Source organism: Octodon degus, unplaced genomic scaffold (genome assembly GCF_000260255.1).
Source record: "Octodon degus isolate 3935 unplaced genomic scaffold, OctDeg1.0 scaffold00184, whole genome shotgun sequence".
Taxonomy (NCBI): domain Eukaryota; kingdom Metazoa; phylum Chordata; class Mammalia; order Rodentia; family Octodontidae; genus Octodon; species Octodon degus.
The window spans coordinates 1,437,298-1,454,228 of record NW_004524760.1 but is presented as its reverse complement, the minus strand read 5'-3'; the positions used below and the strand labels follow the sequence as shown (position 1 = coordinate 1,454,228).

General features: G+C 39.0%; 1 protein-coding gene across 2 annotated transcripts in view; it reads right to left on the bottom strand.

Annotated features, from left to right (window-relative positions):
• Atl3 (atlastin GTPase 3) overlaps positions 1–16,931 on the bottom strand; it is a 50,136-nt gene that overhangs the window by 26,427 nt on the left and 6,778 nt on the right. The window contains exons 1-5 of one of the 2 annotated variants that reach the window (XM_023703965.1): positions 10,383–10,442; positions 9,343–9,557; positions 8,948–9,091; positions 3,497–3,601; positions 2,810–2,860 (exon numbers count right to left, since the gene is read on the bottom strand). In XM_023703965.1, the coding sequence (XP_023559733.1) occupies positions 2,810–2,860; positions 3,497–3,601; positions 8,948–9,091; positions 9,343–9,549 (507 nt within the window). In that variant the 5' untranslated portion in view covers positions 9,550–9,557; positions 10,383–10,442. Of the gene's footprint in view, positions 1–2,809; positions 2,861–3,496; positions 3,602–8,947; positions 9,092–9,342; positions 9,558–10,382; positions 10,443–16,931 lie in introns of those variants that run through there. The other variant, XM_004643792.3, reaches the window with a different exon arrangement.

Sequence of the window (16,931 nt, the reverse complement as noted above, 5' to 3'; positions counted from 1 at the left end):
GGGCTGGCTGGCATGTGGTGCTGGGGGATTGAACCGTGGTCCCTTTGTTTTGCTAAGCTTGTTCTAAGTAGGTGCTTTAGACCACTGAGCCATCTCACCAGCCCCGACTGCCATCTACTTTTACAACGAGCATTTGACTTCCACAAAGCCAAGAACCTCTGCCTGTCTCTTCTCTTTTGTGAGAGTCTTTACAAAGTGGAATACAAAATGTGTTGAATACTACTACAAACTGTTATCCAACAGAAAGGCAGACTTATAAAAACAGTGTGGGGGCTGGCAAGATAGCTCAGTAGACTAACGCACCTGCTTAGGCATGCATAGGGACTGTAAAATTGATCTCTGGCACCACATGCCCCGCCAGCCCCACCCCCAGTGCGGGCTGAGCTGACCGCAGTCTTGGCATGGTGGCACATGCCTGTAATCCCAGCACTGGGGAGGCTGAAAGCAGGAGGATCACAAGTCTGAGCTGTATAGTGAGACCCTGTAACAACCAAATACATACACACATACATAAATAAATAAAAAATAAAAAGTGTGTCCACATCTACTGTATTCACCAGATCTTGCACCATGTAACTTTCAGCTTTTCCCTAAAGTCAAAATGAACATGAAAGAGGAATGTTTTGAATAGATTCAAGATATCAAGACAGACAAAACAGTATAACTAAAGATGTAAAGGACAACTGCCAAAATTACTTCAGATAGTAACAAGAATGACAGGACAACTGTGTTCCAAAATGGGGAGTATTAGAAGGAATCTTAATGGTGATGTGTATTTATTGTAATAGGTTGTTTTTTTTTTTTTTTTGTACCTGGAACTGGGCTCATGACCGTATGCTTGCCAGGCATGTACTGTGCCACTGAGCTTTATCTCTGGCCCTGTAATACCTTTTTATTTAAATACATGCCATATTTTTCTATCACACCTCATATATACCCATGTAATATGGACTTTTTTTTTCCTTCATTACCAAGGATCAAACTTGAGACCTTGTGCTTGCCAAGCAGGCACTGCGCCACTGAGCTACATCCCCAGCCCCATGGACTTTTTATTTATTTATTTGTTTTTTGCATTTTAGGACAGGGTCTACAGGGTCTCACTGCACAGATCAGAACCACAGTGATCCTCCTGTTCACAGCCTCCCAAGTGCTGGGATTACAGGCATGAACCACCACACCCACTCTCAATTGCTATCTCAGTGTGCCCCAGGGGCAGGGCCGGCACAGCAGGCCAGATCAAACTGTGGGTACATGTCTGCCTAAGCAGGCACTTTAATTCACTGTTATCTGGCCAGCCCTGGACTTTTTAAACTTTATATTGTAATATAATTTTTGAAACAAGAGAGAAAGAAAACTGCAGGTTGAAGGATGGAGAAAAATAAAGAGAAATCTTAACTTAGTATGTTATCAATATTTAAATCTTAAAAATCGGAAACTGTATCAACATGTTCTTAAAAATCTACAAAGAGGACAAGCCATATAGCTCAGTAGACTAAAGAGTCTGCTTAGGCAGAGCACAGGGGCCAGGGTTCGATCCCAGCTGTGCTGGCCCTACCCCCAGGGCATGCTGAGATGGTGATGATTGAGACTGGGCATAGTGGTACATGCCTGTCATCCCAGCACTTGGGAGGCTGAAAACAGGAGAAGCACTAGGAGTCTGATCTACACAGTGAGACCCCTGTACTAAATATTTTTTTAAAAAAGCTAGAAGCAGGCCAGGGATATAGCTTTGAGGCACAACTGCCTGCCTAGCAAGTGCAAGGTCTGGAGTTCGATTCCAGGTACTGCCCCCCTCCCCCCCGCAAAATCTAGAAGCAACCAGGCATACACCTGCACTCCCAGCACTCAAAAGGCTGAGGCAGGAGGACTGCTGCAAATTCAAGACTACCCTAAGCTACATAGTGAGGTCAAGGCCAGCCTAAACTCAGACCAAGACCTTATCTCAAACAAACAAACAAACAAAAAAAGATTTGCTCTGTTTGTTTTTAGAGGACTGGAGTATGAATCTGATTTAAGGTTCTCATAATAATGACACCCTCACTCACTCAAGTTTTGGTATATTTCCTTCAATGTCAGTGGGGGTAGTAGAAATTAGAGAAGCATACTAGGAATTACAGCCAACTTTAGAATACCCAGTGAAGAGTATTTTCTAGGAAAAACAGATAAGAACTGCTGCCATGGAAAAGTAATTAAATAATAATAATAATGTGTAGTAATAGCCAACAATTATTAGGCACATACTATTCTCCAGGTACACTGTTCTATGCACTTAGCAAATATTAATTATTTAACCTCACCTGAATTATTGGAATAACTTGCCTTCCTAAAAAATCTATTTTATACGAGGCAGCCAATGATCTTTTTACAATAACTTGTAACATCATTCTTTTGTTCAAAACTCTGTGGTTCCCATCTCCCCCAGAGGAAAATGTCCAAGCTCCAGAGGACGTAGACCTCACTGTCTCTCTGACTTCATCACTCAGTCCCCTCCCATCCCATATGCCAACCCCACCTCTGAGTCACCTTACTCCACCTCAGAATCATTCTTGCCGCTCCCTCTCCTTTAATACTTGCCCAAGATATGCCTGTATGACCTCATCACCCACTTTCTTCCATTCTTTGTCCAAATCAGTAAAGCCTTTCTCTGACCACTCTGATCCACCTCAACAATACATGCACAGAGCCAGAATTACTACAAAACAAAAAACCTTCCCTCACATTTCAAATGTTTATTACAAACTACCCAATTATTTTTCTTAATCTTAAAACTTTAATATGATATGCTAATATATATGAGAAATATATATACCTGCAGCTGCTGAAGATCATCTTCCTGAATGTTCTGGGACAAATTGTATATCTAGAAAACAAAAATTCAGATTGATATTATTCTGTCTTACTTCAAATAGAAGAAAATGAAGTCTGTTCAAACAGTAATATTATCTGGCTGTTGGAAAACTGTAAGGCTAAAATCATGAAATGCTTCCTTAGCTTTCTTAGGTGGTTACCAAATCTACATTTTCTAAATGACATAATTGATATAATTTCAATTTCCATGTTTTTGGCTTTTCTTGAAACATGTTATACACAATTTATCATCAAACTGGAAAAATAGTTTAGCTCATCTTGAGTTTCTAAGAGCTTAACTTAAATGTGTATCTAAAAAGGACGTTTCTGGGCCAGCCAAATAGCTCAGCAGATTAAAGCACCTGCAAGCAGGCTCAGGGGCTGGGGGTTCGATCCCAGACGTACAGTGCCAGTCCTGCCCCTGGGGCATGCTGAGATAGCAATTGAGACTGAGCGTGGTAGTACATACCTGTAATCCCAACACTTGGGAGGCTTAAAACAGGAGACTCACTAAGAGTCCGATCTAGTAGTGAGACCCTGAACACCCTGTAGACCCTTCCCTAAAATACCAAAAAAAAAAAAAAACCCAAAAACTAGATGTCTTCCCTTTACTGCATTCCTTTTTTATTTCCAAGTCACATGGTTTTACCTGAACAGAACTAGTCATGGTACTCAGAGCAAAGATGGTTGCACAGTCTTTCACAGTTGACTGACTGTCAAATGCCCCCTGGGTATCCATTAGAACAACTGCAACCTGAAACAGAAAAGAAATAACACAAATGGGCTGTGCATGATAGTCTACATGTATAACTGTAGCACCTGAGAGGCTGAGGCGGAAGGATCACTGAGTTTAAGACCAGCTTGGACTACAAACTGAGCTCATGACCGGCCTCAACTACATAGGAAAACCCTATCTCAAAAAAAAATTTTGGCTCAGTAGAATAAGTGCTGCCCTGGCAAGTGCAAGGGCCTGAGTTCAATCCCCGTTCTGCTAAAAAAAAAAAAAAAAATTTGAAGGGCCAGGGAGATAGCTCAGTGGCGTAAGCACTTGCCTGGCAAGCACAAGGTCCTGAGTTCTATTCCCAGTACAAAAAAAAGGAAAAATAGAAATGGATTAAAGTGAGAAGGAGGGACATATACAGGACATATTTGTTACATGAGCCTTACACCTCTGCTCATGGGTCCTAAAAAAAGTCCCACTACTTAGGTTCTTTGCTCTGACTCAAGCACTTTGCTGGAGATAGTGTATCTAACCTGGTAAGATGCTACAAAACAAGCATAAGGAACAACATGGATTGCCCCACAATCAAAAAGGCCAATAAACTCATTAGCTCATCACCCAGAGTGTCTTTGAACGTTTTGTTGTTGCTGATATCATTGAAAAAGAAATTTAACATACTGATTTAACTCTATGGGCTGAAGTATTTTTCACATTTATCTGCAAAGCTATATTCATTTCTTAAATTTCTAGTTTTCTAGTTATTGAACATGAGAAAATTAACATTCAGGGGCTGGTAAGATGGCTCAGTGGTCTAAAGCACCTACTTAGAACAAGCTTAGCAAAGCACAGGGACAGCAGTTCAATCCCCCAGCACCACATGCCAGCCAGCCCCGCCCCCTGGTGGACTGAGCTGGTCACACACACACACACACACACACAAATAAATAAAAATTTAAAAAAAAATAAAGACTCTACCAAATAAATAAATAAATAAATAAATGATTTTAAAAAAAAATTAACATTCAACTCAACCTTCACAAAAGATGAAACACAACAAAGATGTCATATGGTGGATCTAGGCTAACATTACACCCTATAAAATATAAGGGCAAAGGGAGAGGAAGGGAACAGAAAGGAGGAAGTGTTATATATATTTATCAATGCCCCATGATGAATGTAACCATTATGCATATACTAAGTAGTACATGTAAAAAATATTTGAAAATAAAGATACCTATATGACAAAGCTTCACAAAACCTCAGGTTTTCTAAAATGGCCAATAAGAGAAAAGAAAGGGCTGCAAGGTCAGCCTTTCAAGGTCAGTGAAGACTCGGGACATAGGAGAACCTGTACTGTAACATTATGTAACTCAGTTGTGCTCCAAATTTTCTGATCAAGATTATGGAGCCATACAGGAATGTGATCGATGATGTATAGTGTGCCTGAGGAGAGTCACAGGGAGAGAAAAAAACATTCTCTCAGGCTTTCACAGAGAGCAAATTGGTCAAGCATGGCCATGACTCATCCTCACAGCTGACACTGACAAAGGATCTACAAAGTGTGGTACAGGACTACAGGATAAATCCTCAGAGTACTTGACTAACCTTATCAGATACAAAAGTTACATTTCTTGTTATATAGGTCTTGCTTTATCTTGGTCTTAACCATCCAGCAGAAAAGTATAAAAATGAGGTATATAAAGTAAAGCCATATTAATATGATGAGCTGTAAAAAGCTCAAGTCAATAACTTCTGAGGATAACCCACTAATATTATAGACTGCTAGACAGTGTTGGATTGTTTAGCTGAATTTAAACACCTATAGTATTTAGATGCCAACAGAATCCTCCTCTGATAGGACTAAAAAAGGGGATACAAAGGAAAGATCATTTTGTATTTATATATACAAAATAGTTGGGATAGATATACAATTACTTCCACTTAATTCAATGAGAAGAAAGAGGTGCACTAATAGTGTTTGGACAGGATATCCTGTCTGTTTCTTGTACTATGGATAACCACTAAGAAGATAACAATGTACAATGTATTGATTATCAAAACTGTCCTATTAATCAGCTTTGAAACTGTCTCATTCATATTTGTTTCTCAATAAAATTACAATAAAAAAATAAAAATTCTAAAATAAAATACAATAAAATGGCCAATGAATCTATTTAATGTAAACATGAGATTTATGTAAAATGTTAACTTCACAATCCTTATATAACTTTCTATTTAGTATGCCCAGTCATATAACTTAACATAAATCTTCAGATCTGTACATAACGTAGGTAAAGGAAAAGACAAGGTTCAACACACTCAAAAAGATAAGTACATTTGTCTACTGCAAATGTGTACTAGTAAAAGTTAAAAAGCAAAAACAAAATTTGTCAAATGAGTGCCTGACTTCACTGAAACCTAGATTACTGCAAAAGCCAGCAGGGAAGCTTTTTGTGGGATTTTACTGAGCCTTAGAAGAGAAATTTCATAGTCAAGAAAGATTTAAAGTAAGAGGTATAGTAATAAATACAAATAATATGTAACAACTTTCACTCTTAGAAATAACATTTAATAATGTATATTCAGGTATTAACACATTTATCTTTGAGTTTATGTTCATTATCCTAATTAACACTATGGGGGAAAAAAAAAACCAAAACACTGCAGTAGAATAGGTAATGTAAATTCAAGCAAAAGAGAATCCTGGGTAGAAAAGATAAAAATCAAGTTTCTGGCCTAAACACTGAAACCCTGTGATAGAAAATGTTATGTTCACCTTCTACTGATTTGTGATGAAGGTACTATCAAGATACATGGACAATTAAGACTAATCATGGCTGGACCTACAGATATTCACATACAAAAGAATGATATTGGATTTCTATTTTGTATCATGAACAAAATAACTCAAAATAGATCAGATTCAAATGTAAGAACACCACAAACTCTGCAAAGAAAACATACACCTAAGGGGGCCAGATAGCTCAGCCGACTAAAGCACCTGTTTAAGCAGAGCACAATAGCCGGAGTTCAATCCCCAGAGTGCCAGTGTGCCATGCTGGCCCCACCCCCAGGGTGAGCTGAGATGGCAATTGAGACTGGGTGTGATGGTGCATGCCTCTAATCCCAGCACTTGCAAGGCTGAAAACAGAAGAATCACTAGGAGTCCAATCTGTGTAGTGGGACCCTGTAGGCCCTGTACTAAATACATTTGAAAAAAAAGGAGAAAACATACACCAAAATCTCAGTTACTTTATTTTAGGCAATGGGTTTGTTAGATATAACACCTAAGACACAAACAAGCAAAGAAAAATAAACATCAAAATTAAAAACATGACTGGCAAGCATGAGCCTCTAAATTTGATTCCCAGTACAAAAAACAAAAACAAGTGTTTGTACTTGAAGAGACACTATCAAGAAAAGTGAAACGGCGGCCCATAGAATGAGAGAAAGGTCTAGTATCTGCAATGTATCAGGAAATTCTACAACTCAAAAATAAAGACAAGAGACAGATGTGATGCTACATGCCTATAATCCCAGCTACTCAGAAGGCTGACACGGGAGGACCTCAAGTTAAGGGCAACCTGGGCAACTCATCAAAGCTGTCTCAAAATAAAAGCAATCTTTTATAGGCTGAGGTTGTGGCTCAATGGCACAACATCTGCCTAGCAATCATAATTGAACCTGGGTTCAATCCCCAGTACTACCAGAAAACAGCTTCTTTAAAGAAACAAAAGATAACCCAACTAAAATATAGACTTGATTCAAATAAACATTTCTCCCAAGAAAATATTCAAATGGCCAATAAACGTAAGAAAAGATGTTCAAAATCATGAGGGAAATGCAAATCAAAACCATGAAACCCACTTCATACACGACAGATTGTCTAAAATCAGAAAGTATCAGGTGTGGACAAAGATGTTTGAAGTCCACAAGCTCTGGGCTACACAGAGTTCAAGATCAGCATGGACTATATATAAAGTAAGACTGTCTCAAAAAAAAAAAAAAAAAAAAAAAAAAGAAAGAAAAATTTTGTGTACCAGTGTAAAATAGTCTTTAAGTTATTTAGATGGGAAAACATAAAAATGGAGAGCAGTATATGAAGTGTACTATGTATTTCAAAAGAAATAGATTTCTCTACTATTTGCCTATATATGCAGTAAAAGTCCCTGCAAGTTTACATTAGAAACTGATAACAAACTAGGCATGGAGGTACATGCATATAATCCCAGCACTCAGGAGGCTGAGGCAGGAGAATTGCTGTAAGTTTAAAGCCAGCCTAAACTATATGGTGAACTACCCTGTCTAAAAAAAAAAAAAAAATTGGTGACAGAGAACTAAGAGGCTAACACAAGCATCTGCCACCATGCTCAATTTATACTCTAATTCTCATCCCAGTCCTGTCTTTTAAAAATTCTACTCACAAAAAAAAAAGTTCTAGTCATTAGCCAACAGATTGATTTCTGTACTATAGTTAAGTCATAAACATAATTTTAAAGGCTGTGACCTAAAGACACAACTGCACATTTACTCACAAAGATACTTATCAGGATGTTCACTGTGATAAAAAAGACAAAAAAAGAAAAGCTGGACAAGTGAGGCATATGCCTGTGAGCCCAGCACTCCAGGAGTATGAGACAGAAAGATTATAAATTCAAGCCTAGTCTAGACAATTTAACAAGACTATTTAAAAGGGCTGAGGATGTAGGACAGTGCTAAGGCCCTGGGTTCAAGCCCCCATTTTCTTCCCACACACACTGTCATGTTACCAAAAAAAAAAAGCAATGAAACAGTCCACCAGTAAGGAAATGTATAAAATTTACCATATTCATATGATTAATACATAATTTAGGGGCTGGAGAGATGGCTCAGTGGTCTAAAGCACCTACTTAGAACAAGCTTGGCAAAGCACAGGGACCGCGGTTCGATCCCCCAGCACCACATGCCAGCCAGCCCGCCCCCTGGTGGGCTGAGCTGGCCACACACACACACACACACACACACACAATAAATAAATGTTTAATAAAAAAAAAGAATGAAATTTAAAAAAATACATAATTTAAAAGAAAAAAAAACAGATATACATATTAAAGAATGCTGACTTTTAGTTAAAAGTAAAAGAAAGGGGCCAGGGAGATGGCTCAGTGGAATAAGCGCTTCCCTGGCAAGTGCAAGGATGAGTTCAATCCCTGGTTCTGAAAGGAAAAAAAAAAAAAAAGCAAAAGAAAATGAAAAGAATCCTCTGCTTTATGCCATCCAAGTTGAAAGCTAAAATCTCCTTGAATACTAAAAAATAAAACAGTCATACTAAACTCTATTTTGGCTAACATCTAAAGAATTGTTCAGTCTAGCATGTATGAGAAGTCTTTCCAATCTTACCTTCTCCCCTGCCGGCTTCTCCACGATGAAAACTTCACTCCAGATCTGAATCCCGGTGGTTTCTGGGTCAGAACCTCCCCTCCATGAAAATCCTGTTAGTGGTTCTTCTGGGTCACCCAACCAATTTGAATGACCACCTTCCTTCTACAGAAGAAATAAGAAATTTCCATTAAATGTGTGTGTGTGTGTGTGTGTGTGTGTGTGTGTGTGTGTTCACACTGGAGATCAAACTTTGGGCTCTGTACCTGCTAAGCAAATGCTGTACCACTAAGCTACACCCTTAGCCTCCTTATTAAGTTTAAATATGTAATCTTATACAGTAAGGATAATTCATGGTCTTATTTTACACATAAATGTCTCTTTTTCTTCCTTCAAATGAACTAATTCCTCCTTACCTGAGAATATAAATATCGGAGCATGAAATCCAGAATGAAGGACTTGCCCTTGCGGAAGGCACCAGCCACAGACACCACCACAACATCAAGATCTCGGACATGGTCCTGTAGGAGGATGCTGGCCAAGGCTTTCTCTTCTAGCTCAAAGGAATGTTGGTCTTTGTGAACCAAAACAACTTGCACTGGCCCAGGCCTTCCACTCTCCATGGCATCACCTATGTTAATGTAGAGGAAAATTAAGTTAATTAAGTTAGCTTCCTATACACATATATCTTTTTTTAATATCAAGAGAGAAAAACTTTCATAAACAGCACAAATACATTAACTGTACAAGGAAAAAATGACAATTTTTACCTCTTTAAAATTAAGAAAGTTCAGCCAGGTGTGGTGGCATATGTCTGTAATCCCATGTATTTGGGGGCTGAAGGATGAGAACCCCAAGTTCCAAACCAACCTAGGCAATTTAGCAAGAGCCTGACTCAAAAAAAAAAAATAAAAAGGGTTGGGGCCAGACATGGTCATACATGTCTATAATCCTAGCACTTAGGAGCCTGAGACAGAAGGATCACCATAAATTCAAGGCAATCCTGCTCTACATAGTTCAAGGCAGGCCTGAACTACATAGGGATACCCTGTCTCAAATGGGGAGGGGAGTATTTGTGGAATTTCACCTGACTTGCTGCTAAGCGATGAAGCCCTGAAAAACAGTAGAAAGGTATCTCACGCTACATCAAAAATACCTATGAAGGGGCCAGGGAGATGCTCAATAAAATAAGCGCTTGCCTGGCAAACGCAAGGACCTGAGTTTAATCCCCGGTTCCACAAAAAAATAAAATAAAATAAAAATACCTATGAAATAAATAATGTGGCCCTTTTTAAAAGCAGTTCTGATTCTGGCAGAGATGGCTAGTCATTCCCCCCATTATTTATTTGTCCCTCCTGGTATGCAATAGATATTTAGCTGGGCATATAACTGTCTAAAAGAAACAGTTCCAAATCAACTTTGTAGCTGGAGTATGACTATGAGACTATGTTCTCACCAATAGGAAGTGACTGGAGAACACACAGGCAACTTCCAGGTCAGGCGTTTCCCACTTCCTGCTGGCTGGTAGTAGAGGCAGGAATGAGTCATCTGGGTGAGGTACACTTAGGCAACACCCAGAACACTGGAGCAAGGCAAGAGGCAGTGTCCTAGGACTATATGCCCAGATAATGGTTCACTTTTATGTGAAAGAAAAATGTCTCCCTTGTTTAAATCATTTATTTGAAGACTCAGATACAGGCAAACCTAGCAACCTATTTCATTATTACAGTTTACAGTCAGCAATGTGAACATGATACATAGTTATTATAATGATACATAGCAGGCACACAATACGCAATTGTAAAATAAGTGAATGATGCATATACTTGACAGTTACAACACTAAGGATGTAGGTGGCATCTGTCAGAATCATAGATGTGGGAGAAAAAATTACAAGCTACAGGCAAGTTGAAATAATCCAGTGATAAAAATGTATGCAGTTGTGCACAATGAAAAGTTGAATACTTACATGGACGCTTCAACAAAAAAAAAGATAGTTTATATTCTTGTTTTGCTCCTTGTAGCACAGTACTCAAGACAGAGTGAAAGGAACAAGCCGTATTTTAGTGGGAGAGTTGGGATGAGCACGCATTTCCCATACTTAGCAGGGTTAAGAGTCATCAGCACCAGAAGGCAAGGTGGCACATGCCTGTAATTCCCAGCATCATTTTGGGAGGATGAGGCAGGAGAAAAGAAAGTTTGGATAACTTTGTGACTTAGTGAGACCCTGTCTCAAAGATTAAAAGAAAAAAAAAAGGCTGAGGATGCAGTTCAATCAAGAAAAAAAAAAAAAAAGAAAAAAAAAAAAGTCATCAATACCCACTGGATGAAAAAAAAAGATTCCTTTGGTTTGGGCCATGTAAAAAGGAAATACCATTTTTGAACTGTACACACCACCAAAAATTCAATTCCTTTTTTCGTTTTTAGGCCAGGGTCTCACATGGTGGCACACACCTATAATTCCAGCACTCAGGAGGCTGAGGCAAGAGGTTTGTCACCAGTTTGAGGCCAGCATGGACTACACAGTGAGTTCAAGGTCAGCCTGAACTACCAGCAAGACCCTATCTCAATAAACAACAACAAAAAAAGAATTTGATTTTAAAAAGCGAGCTGCTAACTTTTATCTCTGGCTTCATAGAGACAATAGCACTATATCTGTCATACAAAATTTTCATGTTAACTCCCCTTTCCAAGTGTCATATATTGCTGATGCCTGATTTATCCTAATATCACAGACTCCCTCATCTTTTAGGTCCCTTCATCAAAATTTTAGGGGAGCCTAGCCTAGCAGCAAAGCAATATTCTGGGATACTGAGGCAGAAAGACTGCAAACTGAAGCCATGCCTGAGCAATTTAGAACTTAGTGTGACATTTTCTCAAAATAAAAAATAAAAATGGACTGGGGATGTAGCTCAGGGCAAAAGTGCTAGGTTCAATCCCTAATGCCATCTTCTAATCTTGCCAGTCACAATAATCATCCAAGTCACCATTTCCAAACCTTATCTCACCCCTCAGGTCTGACCACTCTTACTCCATTATACCACAAAGCATATCATGACAGCCCCTACACAAAAGTCTAACAGTCTAGGGATGTACTGAGTAACAGAATGCCTGCTTAGCATGTGCAAAGCCTCAGCCAATCCTAAAAACCACACACACACAAAAAAAATTTGTGGACTGCTGATTCAAAGCCAAAATCCACACTCTGTAAGTCAAACTCATCATTCTCCCCATGGTCTTATTTTTTCTTAATTCCTTACTCTCACCATCCTCCAGAAAAATTTATTCTTATCTCAATTATTCTTTTCTATTGAAAAGTTTGGATTCAGGCCCTGTCTGGATTCTAAAACTTCAAACATACAACCTATGTAACAATGCCTCCCCAAGGCCTGAAATGCTTCTTCCTCCTCAACCCTCCTCATTTACATGTATTTTTTTAATTTTTTTCTTTTTTTAAATAGGCTCTACAATAAAGTTAGGTAGGGTCTAAATCTTGACTTTCTCCCCTCTGAAATGTAAACTCTGTAAGGACAGGAATTTTCTCTCATTTTTTCAATGTTCTATCTCTGAAGTTCTCAGAACGGTGCCCACACATTGCAAACAATCAACTAAAAAATTATGGAGTAAATTAGTAAACTCTACTACCTGGTCGCAATGTGATTTGGGAGGGATTTTTTGGTTTTTTTGACAAAGGGTCTTGTTATGTAGTTCCAGATGGCTTAAAACTCACTATGTAACGCAGGCTGGCCTCAAACTTGTGGTAATCCTCCTGCCTCAGCCTCCCAAGTGCTGGAATTATACTTTCTACCAGAGACCACCATCCTTGGCCTCTGGTAGAAATTTCCATACACTTTTATCTCTATTTATAAATCTAATACCATCTCAAAAAATAGTACCAGACATACACTAGGAATTCAATGATCAGTTTCTCCTTTGCATATGCCTGTTTCACTGAAACTCTCTATTATACATACTATTATTCCACTCACTATTGTATTGTAATTAAGACATATCAACCAATCATAAAGTAGGCAAATGAACAGAATAGACACCTCATGAAAGAAGTACAAATGGCCAATAAGTCTATGAGAAAATGTTCAATATCTTTAATCGTCAGAGAAAAACAAATCAAAATTACACTGAAACTCCATTCAGAATGGTTATTACCAAGAATACCAAAAGCAATGAATGCTGGTTAAGGATGCAAGAAGTGTTTCACACTGTTGGTGGGAATGTAAGATAGTAGAACCCACTATGGAAATCAGTGTGGTGATTCATCAAGAAACTAAACAGAAAAATAATATTCAATCCAATTATCCCACTGCTAGCTATATACCCAAAACAAAATCAGCATATCACAATTGAAAAATATTTGTTATAAATAAACAATTTTTTTAAAAAAATTATTCAGGTATATATAGTGGTGAAAGTCTCAATAGCTAAGCTGTGGAAACAGCCTAAATGCCTGTTAACAGATAAGTGGACAGAGAAAGGGCAATATATTCAAGGTTTTTTTTTTCTTTTTGAGACAGGACTCTATGCAGCTCAGGCTGGCCTTGAGCTCACTTTGCAGCCCAGGCTGGTCTAGAACTCACAATGATTCTCCTGCCTCAGCTCCCAAGTGCAGGGATTACAGGCTTGAGCCACCATACCTGGCCACACCTAATTAAATGAAAAATGAAAGCAATCTAAGAAGTAGACTTTGGAGATGGGGAAGGGTATGGGGACAAAAGACAAAAATCCAAACACTGAACAGCTAAAGCAAGAGGACCACAAGTTCCAACCCTAGCCTGGGCAATTTAATTATACCTTTTCTTAAACACAGAAAAAGGGCTGGGGCTATAGTCTTTCTGCTAAAGGCCCTGGGTTAATCCCCATGATTGCAAAAATTCAACAGGACAAGATTTGGGTTTGCGAACAAAATAGAAAAACATAAATATATCCAAACATGGTGGCACATGCCTGTAATCTCAGCAGTCAGGAGGCTGAGGCAAAAAGCTCAAGATCAGCCTGGGCTACACAGTGAAATTACAGTCAGCCTGAACTGCATATAAGATCCTGTATCAAAAAATTATACAAGGGGGCCAGGGAGATGGCTCAGTGGAATAAGCGCTTCCCTGGCAAGCGCAAGGGTCTGAGTTCAATCCCCAGTTCTGCAAAAAAAAAATAAAATAAAATAAATAAACAAATAAAGCTTAGTCAGCCTTTTCTGTCTTACACAAAACATAAACCCCAAGAAATTCTATCATAAAAAATGATGAAGGCTGGGAATGGTGACACACACCCTTAAGACCAGCACCTAGGAAGCTGAGGTAGGACCATCACAAGTTTGAGACCAGCCTTGGCCACAAAATATGGTCAAAGCCAATCTAGATTAAATACCAATAGCAGCCACGTCCTGTTGCACATGCCTATAACTGCATAACTCGGGAAGGTTCACATAGGAGGAACACAAGTAGGCCCAACCTGGGCAATCTAGTAACTTAGCAAGACCAGGACTCAAAAATGAAAAATAAAGGGGTAAGCATATAGCTCAGCTCCAAAAGCCCTGGAATACTACAAAGTAAAATAAAAATTATGGGGGAAAAGTTTAAATGTCCCCTCAAATACTTCAGAAGACCATCTGACAGTGACAAATTCAATAAAACCTGTTAATTAAAGTTAACTAATTACTATTTCAGAAAACTTATGGTTGGGGGCCTGGGAAATGGCTCAGTGGAATAAGTGCTTCCCTGGCAAGCACAAGGGCCTGAGTTCAATCCCCGGTTCTGGGAAAAAAAAAAAAAAAAGAAAAAAAAGAAAAAAGAAAGAAAACTTATGGTTTGGAGTATATATAGCTCAACTATATGACATGCAAGATCCTGGGTTCAATACCTAGCACCACAAAAAAATAAGACCAAAATAAGTTCATACAGAGCTTAATCAGTTAATTCAACAGTGGGAATTGGACATAGAAGTCCATCCCTATAATCCAAGCACTCAACACCTAAAGCAAGAGGACAAGTTCCAACCCAGCCTGGGTAATTCAATGACACCTTTTCTTAAAAATAGAAAAGGGCTGGGGCTATAGCCCTTCTGCATAAAGGCCCTGGGTTAATCCCCATGATTGCAAAAATTCAACAGTATAGATTTGGGTTTTTCAACTTTGCCACTATTGACATTTGTGGCTGCTGAGCATGGGGGTACACATTTGTAATCCCAACGTTCAGTACATGAAGACACAAGGGTTACTGTGAGATCCAGGCCAACATGAATTCAAGGCCAGCCTAAACTACATAATAAGGCTCTATTGGGGAAAAAACAAAAAAAGGGTCAGGGAGATAGCTCAGTAGAATAAGCGCTTGCCTGGCAAGCACAAGGTCCTGAGTTCAATCCCTGGTACCACACACACAAAAAAAAAAAAAAAAAAAAGAAAGAAAGAAAGAAAGAAGACATCTGCAGCTGTTTAACTTTGCTTTGACATTCAAAGGGGTGAGAGGTGAGGGACTCCTAAGCATTATACCATTTGTAGCAATATCCCTGGCCTGTACCCTGTATAAGACAGTGGTATTCCCCCAAGTTGTGACACCCAAAATTGGCTCCAGTCATTTCTAAAACTCCCATAAGGGCAAAGAGCTCCTTTAAGATCCCTAGGGCAAAGACTGGCATGGTGATGCACGCCTGTTAATTCCAGCACTCTAGAAGTGGGGGAAGGAAGACTGACAGAGTGTGAAGCCAGCCTGCACCATAAAGCAAGACGCAATCTGAAACACTAGAGTACAACCAGCCTCAGAGCTCAATTTTACTGTCCACAGATTCTTAAAAGTAACCACCTAAAGTTATAGAAACACTTTCTTCAACATACTATATGACTCACAGAAGAGTTATGACCTGAGTTTTCCAGTCTCCTTTTGAAATATCACATTGTCTAAAGGGCAAGAAGAACACACCCAAAAACAGAGGCATACCATTTTCATCCCTTCTCTAGGCTGGCAGTCATTACAGTTCTTGATTCACAAAGCCACAAAAAAATATATGCAAGGACAAGTAGTATGCTAAGCCCTCTCCCAACTCTCGAACTGCTAGGCGTGGTTCATCTGACACTGGGGGAACTGGTGTTTATATATACAGTATTCCATTTTGGTTTAAGATAATAAATGTGCCCACAGACACACATATATGTGCAGAATGTTACAGTACAAATACTACTGACCACAATCTTGGGGAAATTTTATATTCTAATTAATTAAAGCTCTTTTCTGTCGCAGAAAACCTTTGTGCCTTAACATAAAATATTGAACACCACCATATTTTTGCCTGACATGGTGGTGCACACCTGTAATTCCATCACTCAGGAGGCTAAGGCAAGAGAATCACTGCAAATTCTAAGCCAGGCTAGGTTACAGGCAGCAGATCTTATCTAAAACAAACAAACAAATAAACCTTCTCTGTTGGCTAAGAATTTTGTAGTATTTCATGAATTCATAAGGATCAACAGATCAACTATGCCTAAACACTACTGAAAGCCAGACGTCCACTTCTGTAATCCCAGAACCCAGGAGGCTGAGGCAAGAGGATTGCTGCAAGTCTGAGAACAGTCTGGGCTACAAAGTGAGCTCAAGACCAGCCAAAACAGCATGGTGAGAACCTATCTCAAAAAGATAATTAAAAAAAAAAAAAAGTTTAAAAAATAAACACTACTGAAATCTCACAAAGTGCAGGGACAGCTGAGCAAGGTGGCACACACCTCTAATTTCAGCACTTGGAAGAGTGAGACAGAAGAATCACATTGAGGCCAACCTGAACTACACAGCAAGACTCTTGTCTCAAATGTCTCAAATTCTTCAAAAGAAGAGAGAAAATGCAGGGACAAAGCTGAATCTAAAAGTAACATCAAAAGCCTAGAGAGGTAGCTCATACTTGTAGTCCCAGCTACTCAGGACCCTGAAGTAGGGAAATCACCTAAGGCCAGCCTAAACAACACAATGTGACCCCATTTCAAAAAAGAAGAGAAGAAAAGAGAAAG